At 41.0% G+C, this 13382-nt stretch overlaps 1 protein-coding gene across 3 annotated transcripts in view; it reads left to right on the top strand.

Annotated features, from left to right (window-relative positions):
• tmco4 (transmembrane and coiled-coil domains 4) overlaps positions 1 to 13382 on the top strand; it is a 78227-nt gene that overhangs the window by 3215 nt on the left and 61630 nt on the right. Inside the window, exons 2-5 of one of the 3 annotated variants that reach the window (XM_052039236.1) lie at positions 338 to 524; positions 6110 to 6284; positions 6800 to 6827; positions 12799 to 12931. In XM_052039236.1, coding sequence (XP_051895196.1) covers positions 394 to 524; positions 6110 to 6284; positions 6800 to 6827; positions 12799 to 12931 — 467 coding nt within the window. In that variant the 5' untranslated portion in view covers positions 338 to 393. The remainder of the gene's footprint in view (positions 1 to 337; positions 525 to 6109; positions 6285 to 6799; positions 6828 to 12798; positions 12932 to 13382) is intronic. The other 2 variants (XM_052039237.1, XM_052039239.1) reach the window with 2 other exon arrangements.

Raw genomic sequence — 13382 nt, 5'->3', positions numbered from 1 at the left:
TTAAGCTCTAAGATCAAAGTTTAAGTCATTCATTATTGTTAGCTGAGCCATAATTCAATTTGAAAACAGTCTGGACAGTTTGATATTTTTTTGAAGTATATAGTATAAATTTTGTGGTGGTCTTTATTTGTTAAGATCAGTTTGTTGTTGACAGCAGCTGTCAACACGGGCTGTGTTGTATGCTGCACTACCTATACAGAACAATAATTGAGTGTGATTTATTGCTGCCAGTTCATTGCAGAATAGTCAGGAATTGTTTGCTTCATTGTTTCTGTTGTTCCTTCTTTGCTCTTTATTGTATTTATTTAATTTTTAAAGCCAAGTTTTTCTCTAACAGCAGCTGAAAATGAATAGGTAATTGACCAGGACTCTGCAACTCTAGAACCTGTGAAGATGAGCTCCTTGAGTGAAGGGAAGGAACCACTGGAGTTGGTTGGCCAACTGCTGAGTGAACCAGGACAGTTTGCATATGGTGGCCTGTGTGGTGTCACACTATCATTGCTGTTTCCCGGAGAGGAACACAGGTTAGTTCCCTTGTGTTAGTCACTAATGCTCAGCAAATTAATACTTAATGTCCTGTTTTAGCATTTGTCATTTATACACTTATAGCAGAGATCACCAGGTAGCAATCAGATGAGGGGACCCGACCTGAATTTCTTTTCTCTGTTTCGCTCCTCCCATTATCCCTGGGGCACAGAGGTCACGTAGCTCAACTGCTGCCCCAACTGAGGATAGATAATGTGGTATGGACCAAAGATGGAACTTGATTAGAAATCCAAGTGTGGAACCTCAGCGTCGGTGCTTCAGAATTAAGTAAAGATCTTCATGTAGCCAAATATTGTGCACCTGTGTAGCCCAAAAGTAGCCACACTTGACTTGCTGATGTCCAATTGTATGCTGATGAAATCTCAAGTTGAATTAACATCCTGGCTGTCTGTACTGTTGCACAACAATCCCCTATACACTTGTTGTAATCCTGTTACCTATCAGGAAGACAAGCAAATAAAGAAAAATAAAAGTTTCCCCCACCTGCTGGGCCATCATCAATATGTATTGATACCATTCAAAGTTGCTTAAGTTCTTTTGAACCTGATGCAGAAGTTTCCTGGCACCATTCTTCTGCAAAACTCTCAGGCAATCGTAAACTGCATCTGCAGAAACCATGAGAGATGTAGATGCTTAACAAATACTTCCCATGATATAACTGTTGTCACATTGAGCAGACCATGAAACCTATGATGACAATGCATGATTCATAAATACATAGGAGGCATCACAGCGCTGCACTCCGCTATTCCATATCCAATTAATTGGCTCCACCACTTGAAGATAAATTATAGTTGTTGCTGCACACCTACCAGATACTGAGCACTTACGATCGGTTTTAGTGGACATGCAAATATGCAGAGTCCCCTGTACTTCATCTGTCTTTGAATAAGAATTCACAAACATCTACTGACATAAAGATAGTTGGCATTGTAAATAGTGCAGATAGAAGCATAAGGTTGCAAAGTAATACTAATAAGTTAAAGTGAATGGGCAAAACTATGGCAGAAGGAGAATGCATTCTGGGAAAGTGTGAAATCATCCACCTTAGCCCCTAAAAGAGAGAAATCAGTCTACCTTCTAAATAATGAAAAAGCAAGTAACAGTTATAAGTACATAAGGGTATTTTAACAATGTATGTTGTTAAAATATGGAGCAATGTGGAAAGCAATGAAAAGGCTAACAATGCTGCCTTTTACATTCAGAGAACTAGAATTCATGCTACAACTATATAAAACCATATCTGGGATACTGTGCTTCTTTGTTAGGCACCTTTGTTTGGAAAGATATATAATTCACAAGGTTGGAGCATGGATTTACTGAAATGATACCTGGATTCTCAGGGTTAAGTTACAGAGAGAGAGCACACAAACTAATGCTTTATTACCTAGAATTTTGCAAGGTTTTGAAGTAATATAGTCAACATTTTTCATGATGTTAAGACAAATGGATAGGGTAGATTTTCTTCCACTGGTTGGGAAATCTAGAACTAGGAGCACAGTCTAAGAGAAGAAACACTTCCACACGCACAGGGTAATAAAAGTAGAAATTCCTCCTCGACCTGCTAGTTGATGCTAGCTGAATTGTAGATTATGGGATTTGGGACAAAAGTTTGAGGCTACAGATTAGCCAGGATCTCACTGAACCGCAAAATAATTTTGAAAAACCAAATGAGTTACTTCTGTATATATATTATGAAAATTTGCAGAGGTTCTTGGTAGTCTGATCAAGATCTGATCCATGACCATGGGAGAGTGTGTGTGTATACGTGCGAAGGTATGCATCTGTGCTTTGGCTATTGGGTTTTGAACCCAGCTATCAGCATTTCACAGGCTTTTATCACTAGCATTGGATGCTGTCAATATTAACCAAACCAATCAGTGGAATAAGGGAAATTACAAAGGTATGAGAGAAGAGTTGGCCCAAATTGATTGGAGGAGTAAGTTAGCTGGAGGGACGGCAGAGGAGAAATGGAAGAAATTTCTACAGGAAATAAGGACAATGCAGGACAGATATATTCCAAGAAAAAAAGAAGGTTTTGAATGGAAAAAAGGCACAGATGTGGATAACGAGGGAGGTGAAGGATAAAATAAAAGCAAAAGGGGCGGCGTACAAAGTAGCAAAAATTAGTGGGAAAACAGAAGATTGGAAAGTTTTTAAAAATCTGCAGAGAGAAACTAAGAAGGTCATTAGGAAAGCAAAGATGAGTTACAAAAGGAAGTTGGCGGACAACATTCGGAAGGATTCTAAGAGTTTTTTTAAATACATAAGGAATAAAAGAGAGACACGGGTTGACATAGGACCAATTGATAACGGTGCAGGAGGTATTATAATGGACGATAGTGAGATGGCAAGGGAATTGAATGAATATTTTGCATCGGTCTTCACCGTGGAGGACATAAGCAATGTGCCCGTTAGTCAGGAGTCTCACGAATTGGTACTGAGTTCAGTTGAGATTAATAGGGAGAAGGTGCTAGGAAAACTAAAGGGGCTTAAGACTGATAAGTCTCCCGGACCGGATGAGGTGCATCCCCGGGTTCTGAAGGAGGTGGCTGTAGAGATAGCGGAGGCATTGGCGATTATTTTTCAGGAATCGATAGATTCTGGCATGGTTCCGGAGGACTGGAGGGTAGCGAATGTAGTTCCGTTGTATAAGAAAGGTGGGAGGCAGCACAAAGGCAATTACAGACCTATTAGTCTGACGTCAGTGGTGGGAAAATTATTGGAATCTATCCTCAAGGAGGAGGTTACCGAATACCTAGAGGCGCAAGGCAAGATTGGACCTAGTCAACATGGTTTTGTGAAGGGGAGGTCCTGTCTGACCAACCTATTGGAGTTTTTTGAAGAAATCACAGGTAGGGTGGATAAGGGAGAGGCGGTAGACGTTGTGTATTTAGACTTTCAAAAGGCCTTCGATAAGGTGCCTCACAAGAGACTGATTAATAAGATGAGAGGTCATGGAATTATGGGTAGGGTAGCAAAATGGGTGGAGCATTGGCTGGTTGGCAGGAAGCAAAGGGTGGAAATAAAAGGATCTCGTTCTGGTTGGTTACCGGTTACTAGTGGTGTGCCGCAGGGGTCGGTGTTGGGGCCGCTCCTTTTTACCTTGTACATCAATGATTTGGATGATGGAATAAATGGTTGTGTGGCTAAGTTTGCGGATGACACCAAGATAAGTGGAGGACTAGGGAGCATAGAGGAAATAGAAAGGATGCAGAGGGACCTAGACAGTTTAGGAGAATGGGCAAGGAAATGGCAGATGAGATTCAATGTTGAGAAATGTGCAGTTGTACACTTTGGAAGCAGAAATAAGCGGGTAGATTATTATCTAGAAGGAGAGAAGATTGATAGTACGGTAGTACAAAGGGACTTGGGGGTACTCGTACAAGATACCTTAAAAGTTAACCACCAGGTTGGATCGGTGGTTAAGAAAGCGAATGCTATGTTGGCATTCATCTCGAGAGGTATAGTGTATAAAAGTAAGGAAGTGTTGATGAGGCTCTACGGGGCACTAGTGAGGCCTCATTTGGAATACTGTGCGCAGTTTTGGGCCCCACATCTTAGGAAGGATGTGCTGACGTTGGAGAGGGTTCAGAGGAGATTTACGAGAATGATTCCGGGAATGAAAGGGCTTAAGTATGATGAGCGTTTGTCGGCTCTTGGACTGTACTCACTGGAGTACAGAAGGATGAGAGGGGACCTCATAGCGACATTTAAAATGTTGACAGGTAAGGATAGAGTAGATGTGGCTAGGCTGTTTCCCTTGGTGGGCGAGTCCAGGACCAGAGGGCACAATCTTAGAATTAGAGGGTACGGTTTCAAGACAGAGATGAGGAGAAATTTCTTTACCCAGAGGGTGGTGAAATTGTGGAACTCCTTGCCACGCACAGCAGTGGAGGCCAGATCAGTGGGGGTGTTCAAGGAGGAGATAGACAGATATCTAAATAGTCAGGGTATCAAGGGATATGGGGATAAGGCTGGAAAATGGGATTAGAATAGTTTTTTTTTCTTTTTTTCCCACCCCATTTCTTTTTCCCTTTTCCTTGGAGCAGACTCGATGGGCCGAATGGCCTGCTTCTGCTCCCTTGTCTTGTGATCTTGTAAATAGTCGGGGTATCAAGGGATATCAGGATAAGGCCAGAAATTGGGGTTAGAATAGTGTTTTCTTGCACCTGCCCCCCTCAAAATTTCTCATTTCTTTTTCTTTTTTCCTTTTCCTTGGAGCAGACTCGATGGGCCAAATGGCCTACTTCTGCTCCTTGTCTTGTGATCTTGTGAATCACAATGAAGAGCAGTGCCTGTTGGAGCCAGATAAATTGAAGGGTAGAAAGGAACTTACTTGACATTGCTTTTCCCAATGTTTGTTAACCAGATTTAAGGCAGAATACTGTAGAGCTGGAGGTTGTTGGTATGTGTACTTCATTTATCCCAAAAGACATTTGACCTATAATCTCTAAAATTGCAGCTTGTTTAAAAAAAATTGTATTAGCTTCAAAAAACATTTTCTGGAGTATGCCCTTTTGTCTTTCATGAAGTTGTTTTCTTTATTGCTGGCAGCAGCTCACTTTTTGAGGGAGGTTGACTTTTGCTGGTATTGTTAAACTAGTCGGCATTTTCACTGTTTCACAGCATTGAATTTGTAGAATTTCCATGGTTTGAAAATATATAGGGAGTGACATTGGAATGATTCTTGGGACTAGATTTGCTTTCGGAATTACAGAATTGCTGTTAAATGCAGCTATTCAGATTTCAAATGGCAGGAATTTGCTAGAATGTCCCAGCAGAAAATAGTTGTCATCCTTTCAGCAAGAATATTGCTCTTCACTAACGTCTCAATCACTGCTGTCGTGTACAGTTTAGGTTAAGATAAGCCTGTGCTCACAGATTTCAGATTAATTCCTTGTTTCCATGTGGGTCTTCATTCACAACTGCTTATGAGTTACCAGATTTTCTGTGATCATCAATGTTTGAAGCTATTATATTTCATTATGACATAGAAGGAGGCCATCCAACCCCCTGAGTGTATCCTGGTTCACAGAACAACATCAATCCCATTTCTCCTGTTGTTTCACATGTGCCTATTAACACCCACTCACCGCACTGAGTCTCCCACCAGCCGCTAGCACAAGGGGTAATTTACGGTACCCAATTAATCTAACACCCAGCACATGAGATAGAAAATGGGAGTACCCAGGGGAAACCCATGCAGTCACAGGGAGAACATGTAAGCTCCATACAGATGGAACTGGAGGTCAGAACTGAACTTGGATCACTCGATCTGTGAAACAACTGCACTACCTGCAGATCCACTGTCCCACTTTTCATGGATTTTCAGTTTAATATGTATGTGAGAAATCCATGTGCACATGAGTGGATTTAACACTGGTGAGTCAGTATATATGTGTACTGTATATATGCAGGGGTTTGTTTGTGTGACACTATGTCAGTGAACATGTTTATTGCATGCTATGTATTATTGCATTTATAAATATACATGTACTGAATTATAGATATGTGAATCCTTTTAAAGCAGGTCACTAAATACATTTCCTTGGTTTTGTAGGTCATTCAGAATGCAATACATTGAAGGCCTTGTACAATGGTTGCAGCTATCAGAATCTGTCTTGCCTGTCATGGAGGCCTTTGCCAATGGGATGGGAGGAGAAGGTGCAGACACATTTGCAGACCTGCTGCTCAAAGAACCAGCTTTGAAGGACAATCCAATCTTGATCACCCAGGTAAACATTCTGTGTAGCATTATAGAAACATAGAAAAACTACAGCACAATTCAGGCCCTTCAGCCCACAAAGCTGTGCCGAACATGTCCCTACCCTAGAAATTACTAGGCTTACCCATAGCCCTCTATTTTATTCAGCTCCATCTACCTATCTAACAGTCTCTTGAAAGACCCTATCGTATCTGCCTCCACCACCGTTTCCGGCAGCCTATTCCATGCACTCACCACTCTCTGAGTAAAAAAACTTACTCCTGACATCTCCTCTATATCTACTCCCCAGCACCTTAAACCTATGTCCTCTTGTGGCCACCATTTCAGCCCTGGGGAAAAGCCTCTGACTATCTACACGATCAATACCTCTCATTATGGTGTACAGCTATGTCTTCTTGCACTCTGGGTAAATTTTCTTGAAGTTGTTCTTTTGTGCACTTATTTCCATGCAAATTTCCATTAAATATTTGCCTTCATATTAGAAAAGCTCAAACATTTAACTGAATTTTTGTTTTTCTGTTTCAGGATCTTGTTTCCTTTTCTCTGAAAGATGGTAAGTTCTGGATTCTTTGACTCTGGTCTCTAAACGTGTGGGGTTGGAGTACTCCAGCTCATTCCTCCAGCCACTCTCTCACTCCCTGTACTAGGGTACTCAGTCCTTCTGCTTTCCCTGACACATTTCTTCTCCTCTGGGCCACAGCCTGACCTTCTGCTGTTGGGACGCTTCTTCACTGCACTCCCTATGGGGAGAGAGGAACATTGTTGAGACATGCCTGCGCTTCCACCAGTCAGATCAGTGACACAGAGACCATAGTCACTTCAGTCTAATTCTTTACAGAATCATAGAAATTTATGGCTTGAAAGAAGCCATTCAGCCCATTGTGTATATTCTATATTTAATCTTCTGGATCCCAGAATTAGGACGCAGTCAGGTCCTAGAACCATCTTCTTTGTGCCATTTCAGATTTCTGATTTCTTGCATCACAAGAATGATCCGTACATTCTATACACATGTGGATAGGGTGGTTAAGAAAGCTCATGGGATGTTAGCTTTCATAAGTTGTGGGATCGAGTTTAAGAGCCGCGAAGTAATGATGCAGCTTTACAAAACTCTGGTTAGACCACACTTAGAGTACTGTGTCCAGTTCTGGTCGCCTCATTATAGGAAGGATGTGGAGGGGTTGGAGAGGGTACGGAAGAGATTTACCAGGATGCTGCTTGGATTAGAGAGTATGGATTATGAGGAGAGACTAAAGGAGCTAGGGCTTTACTCATTGGAGAGAAGGAGGATGAGGGGAGACATGATAGAGGTATACAAAATATTAAGAGGAATAGATAGAGTGGACAGCCAGCGCCTCTTTCCCAGGGCACCAATGCTCAATACAAGAGGGCATGGCTTTAAGGTAATGGGTGGGAAGTTCAAGGGAGATGTCAGAGGGAGGTTTTTCACCCAGAGAGTGGTTGGTGCATGGAACACGCTGCCTGGGGTGGTGGTGGAGGCTGATACGTTGGACAAGTTCAAGATATTGTTAGATAAGCATATGGAGGAATTTAAGATAGAGGGATATGTGGGAGGAAGGGGTTAGATAGTCTTAGGAGTGGTTTGAAGGTCGACACAACATGGTGGGCCGAAGGGCCTGTATTGTGCTGTATTGTTCTATGGTTCTATGTTTCTGTATGATCCTTCTGCCTAGCCAGTTCCTCATACACTACATTGAAAATTGTTGTCAACTTTCTCATTATCAACGGTTAAAAAAAAGTAAAAGTCTGATGCCCAAAAATATCCTTACCATAAATGACAATTGCTCCATCTCTCTTCCACCAGTTCAAAAACAGGAGCCATCTTGGGTATCCCCTTCTAGAAAATTGCAACATGCCACCCACTCATGCTCTTGTACTGCAGAACCTAGACCCATTTGAGCCTCGTGTACTAAATCAAGCATAACCACACAGAGATGACGTGGTTTATACATTTGCTGACAATTGATTGTTGTGCATTGGCATTGTCCAGGGGATAGTTTGCAAGCTTTTCTGATCTTGTTTTCAGATCTTCAGGTTCATTTGTTGCCATGTACAGAGAGCCAGCTTCACCACCCTGGAATCATTTAAAGTCCCCAGGCCTGGAAATGGCTGCCCTCTGATTGTGAAGTATTGCTCCTGGTCTTCATACAGTGTCATTCCCTACCATTACCTGTGCCAAAGTGTTCTCTCCTACTCTCTATGTCACTGTCTATTGCGACAGCTGTTAAGGCACTCCCTCTTGCTTCTCACCTCACCGTCTCTTGCTCCCTCTGCTGGGCTAGTTCCTCTCACTCATCCTGCCACTCACACTCCCCATGCCGAGCCACTACCTCCTCCTCTGGTGTAGAGATGCGTCTTCACACTGCTGTCCCTGCTGGGCCAGTTATTTCACCTCTTCTGGTGTGCTTCTCTCTATGTCAGGCTGCTCCTGTGCTGCCATAGTTTTTTATGTAGCTCCCCTTCCCAGTCCCTGTACTGTAGCAATGCCTCGCACTCCTTATGCCAGCCCTGCCCTGCAACTCAATCTGGGCTGCTTGCCATGATGTTCTTCCTCTGTCCAATCCCCATACTGCCTCACTATTTGTTTTCATGTACCTCATTTCCCAGTGTACTGGATTCAGTGATGTCCAAATGATAACAGATTGCCTTTACAATATTTTGAAGGTCTTCACCCGTATATCAAAAATAATTTTGACAATAACAATTTCTCTCTCAGAAACTTGTATTTCAGACAAGTTCAGTAAAGGTTGTGGATTTACAGGGGAAGCAGGGGACTTACTAAGAACAACAATTCTGACCTTTGTGGCTTTGCAAGTTACAAATTATTTATTGTAGATTTATAAAATGCTCACTGTGCAGAGAGGTTGTGTATCCAAAATATTGAATATCTTTGTGCACTTCATTGTTTTGGACTGTTGTACTGTGAAACTATAAAACATTTTGAATCAGGTCATCATTATTCATGGAGGGGCTGCATACTTCTGACTCAGCATTACCAGTGCAGCTGCTGACTATCTAACCAAGGATACTTTCACGATGCAGAAAATCTCCAGACAAATCTTGTAAATTACCAGGCTGTTTATGGGCCAATCTTGCTGAATGTTGTTTTGATAAAGTGATTGAGGAACAAACCAACTTTGGAAAGAGTCAAACAAAGTTCAGGATTAGAACTAAATGAGTTTAATGCAGAGACCATGAGTTTCCTGACTCTGATATAACATATCTTGAACCTGTCCTGACTTTAAAAGAGAGAGTTCCTTGTCTGTTTTCTTGCTGACTTGCAACATTGAGCAGGAAATAATATTATGAATCGGAAGAAAAACTGTGAATGCTATAAATATGGAAAAAAAAAGTAATGGCAATGCTCAGAGTGGCTGTTAGCATTGAAGGTAGTTTAAAGTTTGGCGCTTTGGAGAAGGGGCAAATTAGGTAGTCGTTGTCTTTTTCCTCTCCTGTTGGGCTATTCCATTTTCTATCAGTATAGAGTTCAGGGAGAATTATTTGCCAGGGCACTAAGAAAGCTCTCACATCTTTGAATTTTTAATTTATCCCCAAAGCATTGGAAGGATGACCCCTCTTGGCATCTGTACAGAATTGGAGTATCTGCCTAGATTGTACTTGAGGAGGTGGGATAGTGATTGAACCCAGACCTTACAATGCACAGTTGGTGCTGCTACTGTCCTAAACTGGCATCAGGAATCCTGGCCACTTCTAGTAGCTGGTGGACTAGTTGTGGCGTACCTCTCTCCACATTGACTTGGATCAACCATCTGGGTAATAACCAGGGGTAGTACCAATGACTTTTCAATATGGCTCAATTTTCCTTTGATTATAGCGGTTAACAACAAAAAGGGGGACAATTGGAGTTTTTATTGTTCTTTCAAATGAAAAGGATCAACTTTAAACAATGTTTAACAGGGGTCAATGTTCTGACAAAGGATCTTCAGTTTGAAACATTAACTTTGTTTCTCTTTCCACAGATGCTGCCCTCCTACTTAGTATTTCAAGCATTTTCTGTTTTCATTTCAGATTTCCAGCATCTGTTTTTTTTTATTTTTGTCATTGTTAAACTATTCAGGCAGGGTTTACTTGAGGCAGGCTCTGTTGCTCTTGTCTGCCCAAATATATAGTGAACTGACATTGAAATGAAAACCACACCTGTTGACAAAGCCAGCATTTGGCTATGGTCAGCATTTGAACAAAGAATAAAATATAAATATTTCAGATGGCAACCCTTAATCAAATTAGTGTTGATTCAGATGGCTGTTAATCTTTGTTCTTGGTGAAATAAGTGGCAGGCTTGAAGTTCAGCAGTTCCTCAGATAACAGTACCACAAAATTAGTTCTTTGGATTAGATCTTGTGATTTCCATTTATCTAGCATTAATTCTTACATTAATTCTTCTTCACGACCTTTGACTGTCTAAATTAGAAACTTTAGTAGCTTAAACTAGTGTAATGGACAGTTGAATAATTACATTTTTGGCTTTTATTTGGACAAAACGATTTAGAAATGTACGAACATGGGGTATATCCCAGATATTCCATATTTTGTGAATGTGGAAGGTTTTCAGATCTGGTTAGTGTATATTTAGAATGCAAAATGGATCTCCTACTGTTTGGGGAGAAGTGATGTCCAAATTCTGAAGTGCAATACATAGCATAGTCTGTTTTGCATTGGAGATAAATAATGCTTTTTACAGTGTTATATTGAAACCAATTTCTTCCTCCTGAAGGCAGCGTATCTTGCTCACATGTCTGGTTCTATGTACATCAGAAGTTGTACTTCATATATGTAAGTGGCCATTCTTCATGAGTGACAGTGAGCTTATCCATGTTGTTTGAGCACAATGGATATTAACACTCTTTTGTTACAATTCTTGCTCATTTATTTACCTACATAGTTTAGAAGGACTGACTAGATGGTGATCAGCTGATTTTATCCCTCCTTGGTCCTTAGGCACTCAAACTGATTGGCTTCTTTTGTACTTTGATAATTCTGAATAAAGATTTACTGCTCTGTAATGCAATTATTGATTCAATCCAGGGATTGCATTTGAAGCACTGTTATATATGCTAATTTTATCCAGGAATTTTGTTCAATGAAATAACCCAGGTTACTAGGAATGGTTTTGGTCTCCATATTTAAGACCAGATGTGCTTGTATTGGAGGAAGTGCAAGAAGGTTCATTAAGTTGATTCCTGAGATGAAGAGATTGAACATTAAGAAAGGCTGAGCAGGTTGGGCCCATTTTCATTGGAGTTTGGAAGAATGAGAAGTGATCTTATTGAAACAGAAGATTCTGATGAGAGGAAGTCTCCCCTGTAGGGGTATCTAGAACGAGGGGCATGCCTCTAGCATGAGGCGTCTCTCATTTCAGATGCGCATGAGGAGGAAATTCTTCTCTTTGATGCATGGTATTCTGCGCTCAGTACTTAACAATTGACAGCACTCTCCACCCATTATAGTAAAACTACAATAATCCAGCATCAGACTGTTCAGTATCTGACTCGCTCAACAGTCCAGAGTGCGGCCCAAGGGTCTGGAGTGCAGTCAGAACCAGAGTCCAGACTGTTGGCCAGGTCTGTGGCCAGAGCCAGGGTTGAATTCCAGAACACCTTGGGTCAGGAATGTGGGTGTGTTTGTGGCTGGAGCCAGGGTCCAGAGTGCTTGTATTTTTCCCACTCTATTTAAACTCACCTAGTTCACTGGAAAATTTATTATGCTGTTGTGTGACATGTTAAAGAAAAAGTGAAATAAAAGTGTGTTGGGGTATCAATTTGTAACATCCAATAATTGGGAAAATTTGCTTATCCTATAACACCAAAATATCTTACCCTACGGTACTCAGAATTCTTTATCTATAACCTGCTGCTGTATTCTGCTTTCTGCTTAGTACCCTAAGAGTGCACATTGCTCTTTGCCCCATACCTGATGGCGTATAGCACTCCCTGTCCAGTGTCCATTGATGCATTGAAGCAGACTGCATTTTGTTCCCTGCACAGGACCCAATGGCACACAGTGTTCCGCAGGATCACTATCTGTTTTCTTCTTTTCCTTCGTTTTCTTTTGCCACTTGAAAAATACAGTCTTGCACGGTTAAGGAGTGATCAACTGAGTCATAAAACCAGTAAGGTTCCAGAAAATGTTTCTGGTTTGTGATGAGTAAAGCAATGAGAAAATCAGTCCAATTTACCTTAATGATCATTGTCTAGTGAGCACTGCTAGAATATACTGTATGTGAGTATTAGGTGAACTGGATCGCGCTTGGCTAATCAGACACTCTGCTTATCCCAAATATGAAGAAAAGTCACTTAATGCAACTGGTTAGTGTTGGCTTTCACCACTTTGGAAGACAACTTCTGCCTCGGTATCTGTAGATCATACTAATTCAAAACAGTAATGATAATTTGACCAAATCATATGAATAGTAAACAGGAAAAATTGCTATGGTTTATTTTTAACTGGCCTACATCATTCAATATCTTATGCTTGTTTTGCAGGATACTATGATGCACGTGCAAGGGCTCTCATCCGTCACATCACATGGCTCTTAAGAATTCCATTTGAAGAACTGGAGATCTTTGAAGAATCATTGGTGGAGAGTCTAAAAGGACATAAAGAAAAAGACTCAGAGTAAGAGAGGAGCCTAGACTTTTTATAATTCCAGTGTATTTTATAATTGAGTAATGAGAGTCTGGTAAAATTTGCCCCTTGTAGAACAAATCTTTAATTCATGGTGACACCCAAATGGTTAAAATAACTTCTTTGTAATTAAGGTCTGAGTCTATAATTCTCTCAAAAACTTTCAGTAGTAGTTCACAACATGGAGGTATATTGTCCCAGTGCTGGAGAGGGGATTTGGTTGGATGTTCACCCATGACAAATGGTCATTCTACTCCTGTACATGTCCATCAAATACCTGTTTTTTCCCTCCACTTTAGGGGTAGGTAAATCCCAATATCAGTTGGTAAATTATTATTTACATCACGCTCTGAGATATCGATTTACAGTGGGGACATATGCACAAGACAACCCATCTCTAGTTGAGGTTCTAGACTTGAGAATTTGCCCCTTTCCTTATTTC

This window comes from Pristis pectinata, chromosome 26 (assembly GCF_009764475.1).
Source record: "Pristis pectinata isolate sPriPec2 chromosome 26, sPriPec2.1.pri, whole genome shotgun sequence".
Lineage (NCBI taxonomy): Eukaryota > Metazoa > Chordata > Chondrichthyes > Rhinopristiformes > Pristidae > Pristis > Pristis pectinata.
The sequence above is the reverse complement of the archived record's forward strand: the minus strand, read 5'-3'. Positions and strand labels throughout refer to the sequence as shown.